This window comes from Primulina huaijiensis, unplaced genomic scaffold (assembly GCF_012295235.1).
Source record: "Primulina huaijiensis isolate GDHJ02 unplaced genomic scaffold, ASM1229523v2 scaffold208176, whole genome shotgun sequence".
Taxonomy (NCBI): Eukaryota; Viridiplantae; Streptophyta; class Magnoliopsida; order Lamiales; family Gesneriaceae; genus Primulina; species Primulina huaijiensis.
In genome coordinates this window covers 1-6,564 of record NW_027355167.1, presented here as the reverse complement: position 1 = coordinate 6,564, position 6,564 = coordinate 1, and the positions used below count along the sequence as shown (strand labels likewise).

The 6,564-nt window shown below is 36.8% G+C and overlaps 1 protein-coding gene across 2 annotated transcripts; it reads left to right on the top strand.

The window, feature by feature from the left end:
- The first annotated feature begins 175 nt into the window (after positions 1-175).
- LOC140966881 (uncharacterized) lies at positions 176-5,468 on the top strand. 2 transcript variants are annotated; one of them, XM_073427158.1, is made up of 10 exons: positions 177-407; positions 748-1,034; positions 1,337-1,475; positions 2,466-2,587; positions 2,730-2,933; positions 3,228-3,287; positions 3,968-4,106; positions 4,445-4,563; positions 4,968-5,189; positions 5,257-5,468. In XM_073427158.1, exons 1-10 carry the CDS (start codon positions 239-241, stop codon positions 5,449-5,451), a joined length of 1,656 nt encoding a protein of 551 aa, XP_073283259.1. In that variant the 5' UTR covers positions 177-238; the 3' UTR covers positions 5,452-5,468. The 2 variants fall into 2 exon arrangements, with proteins under 2 accessions (XP_073283260.1, XP_073283259.1); XM_073427159.1 differs by lacking the exon at positions 5,257-5,468 and having other exon boundaries at positions 176-407; positions 4,445-4,591; positions 4,968-5,105.
- Positions 5,469-6,564: the final 1,096 nt, after the last annotated feature.

Here is a 6,564-nt window from a genome sequence, read left to right as displayed (position 1 = left end):
AAATTAGCATTTATATGGATAAAAAAATGAACATGGTTACGTATTATATATTATTTTCAAAATATATATATATTTTTTGTCACAACTTTATATATATATTTTATAATTTTCATGATATATTTTTTTAAAATAATCACATAAATATTTCCATGGGCTTATCTTGGATTACCTTCATCCCTGTAGTATATATATTTCGTTTATAAAAAGAGATCAAAGCAACAGTGGCGGATCACGAAACATGGCGGCGGCGCCAGCTTTTCGCTATCTTTTTTCTCACTTTCAGCGTTGCGCTGTTTCCACACGTTCCTCTTCATTTTTCCTCAAAGGCTCGATTCCACTTCACAGAAAGCTTTCCTCCTTTAAATGTACCAGTCATAATCCCCTTGCCATTGGTACACCTGCTAAAGGTCAGCGTTAGCACTTGACTCCGTCGCTCGAACACACTTGCTCGGTTTCTTGAATTGTTTGCTTTTTAATTGATGAGGAATGTTGTTGTTAACGTTTGGTAGAACTAATAAAAACGCCATCAAAATTGCTTGTGGGTGCTCAAGAATCAAGATTGCAACTTTTGGTCTTAGAAAACCGGTAATTGAAGAAAAATGTAAAGGGTGTAAGCTTAATAATTAACACCACATGTATTTTGGACCGTTGAAAGTTAATATATTCATTTCTCTATATCTTGTCAAACATATGTAATGATATGAAAACTATGTTTATGAGTTCTCAAGTTACGACTCTTTATGGTAGAAAACACTTTGGTACTGAGGAAAGATGAGAGAATTGAAAATGGAGACGTGAACTGCGCTGATCCAATTTTGAGCTCGAGTACGATTGCTGCAATTGTAACTTCATTGGGTGGGCCACCAGGTGCAGTGGGAATTGTCAGATTATCGGGCCCCTCATCTGTATCTATAGTTCGGCAATTGTTTCAACCCAAGTCTACAAAGAAAAGAAAAGGTTCTGGATGGTGGCCCGATAGTCATGTGGTCGAGTATGGAGTAGTCATGGATTCTGGTGGGGATGCCATTGATGAGGTAGTATGATTTTAACTGATATTAAGTGAGTGTTGCCTATATCATATGCAAATATACTTTGTGCCCAACACCTGATGGATAAGGATTGTTGGACTTTGTGTGACTTTCTTGCTTATTTCATGTTCATATTTGCATGCTGAAACCTCTTTGGATGTTTGGATGCAGTTCTCTCCATTTTATTTTTATCAATAATACCCAGGCCTAGAAGGATACTCAAATTCATGGTGTTTTGTGCTTTGAACTGGAATGCAACTGTATTATGCTTTTGCATGAAACATGATTGTATTATGCTTTTCGGCCAGGTTTTGGTGGTTCCTATGTTGGGGCCAAAATCATACACTCGAGAAGATGTGGTTGAGCTTCAGTGTCATGGCAGTGAAGTGTGCCTGCGTCGTGTCTTGAGGGCTTGTATAGACGCTGGGGCGAGGCTTGCAGAACCAGGTTTTTTCCACTTTGCTATATTGTACAAGTAACATTTGAGTTTAGGACTCGCTTTTAAGTTCATAAAAAAAATCAATCTTAAGGCTTAAAGAAAGCTGGCGTCGAAAATATTTGGGAGACAACATTTTACATGAGCTTTCTTGCAACCCTCCTACCGAGAAACAATGTTTCTTTATTATCTTTGTGTGTTTGGCTACAGGGGATTTAAAGCCTTTTGGAGGGATTTTTCTATTATGAGGAGAACATTTTCGCGGCACAATGTTTTGAGAGTTGTAATTTCCGATATCCATTTTGCTCGGACTTTTTTCTGTAGGCTATGTAGTTCAGGAAGCATTTGAGTTTTGTAAGGACTTTATGCATTGGAATCTTGGATATTCCAGTGACTAAATTTTATGTATTGTTTTTTGGGTATATGATAATACTTTAACTTACTCGATGTGGTATGTGCTAGCTTTTGCCCAGATATTGGATACATCAAAATTATCGAAATTGGAAGTTTGCATGAACAATTTCCACATATTTGTAAAGTTATGCTCGTTTACTAAATGCCAAGGTGGCTTTTCGAAGCATTTGGCAGAGTTAAAATTGTACAAGGTTCACAGTGGTAGCCAATTTTATCATTCCATGGACTCATGGAGGGATGCATGTTTAATTTCTTCTTTCTACTACTCTTTTATAGCTACTTCTTTATAGCTGTCAGGACAGTGAATCAAGTTATTCAAGAATCTAAACTGTATTGCTTATACCCATGAAGAGTCTGTGTGCTTTAAGTCTATCCATGCCTGAAATTTACTTGATAATTCCTGGGTTGAATCGGTAACCTGTGTTGTAGTTTCTTAACTTGAAAGTTGTAGTATTTACATTCAAATCATTGGTTGGTAAGGTTTCCAATTTTATAGTCCAGTTTGAAGAACCTCATTTATTAGACTAACTGAGAAGTGGTAAATTATCCATGGTAATTCACCGGTTTTCTCCATTTCATTATCCCAGGCGAATTCACGCTTCGTGCATTTTTAAATGGCCGCTTAGATCTGTCACAAGCTGAGAATGTTTCGAAACTAGTATCTGCCAAGTCAGTGGCTGCTGCGGATGCTGCTTTGGCAGGGATACAGGTAATCTAGCATATGTTAGATTTTTATTCCTGTCATGTGTATTTGTTAAGTAAACCTCTTTTGACTCATGATTGATGTAAATATTTTTTCAATTTCTTTCGTATTGATGTAGGTATTCTTGAAATTTTGTTTTTTATGATAGGGAGGCTTTTCTTCTGTAGTGAAATCATTAAGAGCTCAGTGCATTGAGTTGCTGACGGATATTGAGGCTCGCCTCGATTTTGAGGATGAGATGCCGCCGCTAGACTTGAATTTGGTTATAGATAAGTTACATGAGATGTTGCAAGAAGTGGATGATGCTCTGGTAACTTCTAATTATGACAAGCTTCTGCAAACTGGATTTCAGGTACCCTTTGAAGTAGATTTCTTATACATTTTCTTTCATGATGAAGACAAAATTGTGAGATGAATTTATGTGATATATAATATCTCAACTTCTTGTCGTTTTGCTGTTCTTAGTCATATTATTATTTAACCATTTGGGTCGTGTGGGCCGTGATAGGGGTGTACATGATTTGTCGTAAAATTGGCCATCATATACACCAGAGTGGTTCTATCTTGCAATCAGTCTTTATTTTTTGGCAAGCTTTGGTTCTATATTTCCTAACTTTGTACTCTTTTCTGCTTAATCATTATTCAGGTAGCAATTATTGGCCGGCCAAATGTTGGGAAATCGAGCTTACTTAATTCCTGGAGCAAAGTAAGCTTTCGAATTTGATTTCTTTGCACATTACCTTTTCTTTTGGTTTTCCAACTGAATTGGTCTGAGGAGTCAGTGTAGCAAAACAACCGTAATTTTGCCAAACCTATTGGAATAATTTAAAGTGTCTGGTAGTTTCAATATGGCGAATTGGTCTTTGACTGGTTCTTCGTAATGAGTTATTGGCCTGCATCTATAAAGCCATTGCACCTTCAGTTCGTTGTATTTGATTAGCATCTGTAGTATCAACCAGTATGTCAAATGAAAGATACACAAGTTTCAGCTGACAAACTTTTACTTTCAATTTTTGGCTTTTGGATATGGAATCAGTTTTCAGTAAATACGTGACATTTAGTTCATAAGTTTTATAATGCCAGGTCATGGAAAATATGCCTTTCATGCATGTATTCACATCATGATCATGGGGTTAGCATCTCTGAAGACCAGCCTTTAGTTTGTTTCGGACATGTTTGGTTAATAAACAATCTCAGTGGGTGATAATATAAATATATGTGCCATATAATAGCCTCTTTTCTCTTCTATATCAGAGTAGCCCATGCTGAATTTAGAGTTCTATCAGTGTGTTGTATCCTAACACCGTGTTAAATTTCTCGGTATTTTCATCTCTGTGACGCACACTCTACCTAATTGTATAATTGTATCTACATTTTAGCATACAGACTGAGAGAGCAATTGTTACCAATATTGCTGGCACAACGCGTGATGTGGTGGAAGCTAATATTTCCATTGGTGGAGTTCCTGTCACACTTCTTGATACAGCAGGCATCAGGGACACTGATGATATGGTGGAGAAAATTGGTAAGGTTTTGCTCGTATAGCTAACATTATGATTAAATTCATTTTAATTTTAATACTGATCAGGACTGTTCCAAATTTGTTGCCAACATTAATTTTAATAAGCAGTCAGATTCTTCAAGCCTCAAGGTGTCATCTTTTTGGCTCAATTAGTATCCTCACTTTTTGTTTTATGTTAAAACTTCTTATGAGCTCTCCGCATCCTGAAAAATCTATCCTTACCTCTGTTTCTTACTTATCTTGATGCAATTATGATGTTATAGTGACTTGTATTCATATTTTGTGACATCTGAAAATAATGCATTGTTTTCATATTTGGGTCCGTCTATTTTCTGAAAAAGGCGTTCAAAGGTCTGAAGCTGTTGCAGCAAGTGCTGATATCACTGTCATGACCACGAGTGCAATAGATGGATGGACCTTGGAGGATGATAAGCTACTTGAAAGGATTCAGAGTCACAAGGTTTTATAGACTTTTCTATTCACCAGTAGCATGTTCTTGTTTCCTCTTTGATCGGGGTTTTTTGTTACGCCCCTCATTCTCTGGAGCATTAGTAAAATATATCTTGTGAATTGTTTCTCTTAATTATGTGGCACATGCTATGTCAGGCAAAGATGCTTAGAGTTCAGTATAAATTATTTTTTCCTTCCTTTTGGTGTACAGACTTGCAAATTTTTGCCTCCAAGGATTTAGTTGCATTTTCCTCCATTTCTGTTCATTTCTCAAGGAGTGGACAAAATTTACTCAATACCTTATTCCTTTCCCTCCCATGCTAGTGGGGATCCTGTTTTACTTGCTTGAGTTGGTTTTATTTAGTTCAAAGGGTGAGGAACTAATAGTTCTTGTTTACCTTTTTTGAAATCAAGCTCGCATCTTCGTCTGCTTCTCCAACTATCCTCGTAATCAACAAAATAGATTGTGTGTCATCTTCTTGTGATTGGGACGATGAAGTTATTAGCTCTTTCAGCAAGCACATTTTTACCAGTGCTAGAACGGGTCAAGGAATAGCAGAATTGGAGTCTGCCATAATCGAGTTAGTAGGCTTGAATAAAATCCCTGCTGGGGGTCGCAAATGGACAGTCAACCAGGTTAGTGTTTTACCTGACCCCATGGCCGATTTTATTTCACATTAATAATGAAGTTGGCTTTTCTCAGCGGCAATGTGAGCAGCTTGTTCGCGCGAGGGAGGCTTTCTTAAGGTTGGAAGCATCAATTGAAGAAGGCATTGCCTTTGATTTTTGGACGATTGATCTGAGAGAAGCTACCTTGGCTCTCGGACAAATTAGTGGGGAAGACATTTCTGAACAAGTTTTGTCCAACATCTTTTCCAAATTCTGCATTGGCAAGTAAATTAAAATATATATATATGCACCTTTTCTGTTAACATTTGGTGTTGCATTTTTTGTAAAATCAATTGGAACTTGTCTCAAACATCATGTAATATCTGTGTACTACATGAACGGTATTTTACATAAGGGACTAATCAATTGGTACAATTGTCCTGTAATTCCATGTTCTGCCCTATGAAATGTATGAATGCTGTTAGTTTGTACAATACATTATTTCGGGTGGTCATTGTTAATTTGAAGAATATTTTCAATTAGAAAATTATAGCCATTCTTCCAAGGGAAGGAGATTCCCAAAACTCCTTTGTTCATATTCCTCCTTGGAGTCCACAACTCACATAACGAAGTACTCGAAATAAAATAGTTTTTTGAATCGCTCAACATTGATCTCTTGAGAGAATTACGCCTGAACTAAAATATTAACTTATCATTACAAAAAATTTCTACCATATTTGCTTTCTTTTTCGATAAAATTAGAACAAACTTGTGGAAGTAGATTTTTTAACCATGTTGATTAGCTTTACAATGCCATAGGTCTCATTTAACTAGGACAGAAGTAATCATCATATATATCCCCAAACTATAATATATCTATTGAAATAGTTATGAATATTTCATATGGACAACTTTTAGTTTCACAAAATGGCAAACATGTCACCTCAAGTTCCTATGTTACGCAAATGCTCCGACTCCTAGTTCCATCAGAACTAACAAACTCCAATACATAAATATAATGAATACAATTTCACCACAGCATTCATGTGATACGTTAAATATTTCTTGTTAAAAGAAAGATAAAAATTACAATTTATAAGCCAGAGAGAGCAAGGGCCGCAGTAAATTCCTTTCTTCAATTTAGTCAGGATGGTCACCTTGGACCTGATAATTCAACAGCATGCAAGTTTTCGGTCGAATCGACGATCCAATCCGAATTAGGATGTGGTGCTAGCTCGACTTCTTGCCGAAGTACTTCGATCTTTTGCCATTCATCCCATCTCTCAGCTAAACCATCACCTTCGAGCATTCTCACGACTTCTGACATCTTTGGCCGGTCCATTGGAGAGCTTTGCGTGCAAAGCAAAGCGACTTGTATTAGCTGCTCGACTTCCGCCTCCAC

What these genes read in the sequence shown, in the direction of transcription:
- LOC140966881 (XM_073427158.1), top strand. Translation starts at nt 239, where the DNA reads ATGGCGGCGGCGCCAGCTTTTCGCTATCTTTTTTCTCACTTTCAGCGT. An exon ending in CTGCTTTGGCAGGGATACAG is followed by an intron (nt 2,588 to 2,729) that starts GTAATCTAGCAT and finishes TTTTTATGATAG; the next exon opens with GGAGGCTTTTCTTCTGTAGT. An exon ending in TGATATGGTGGAGAAAATTG is followed by an intron (nt 4,107 to 4,444) that starts GTAAGGTTTTGC and finishes TTTCTGAAAAAG; the next exon opens with GCGTTCAAAGGTCTGAAGCT.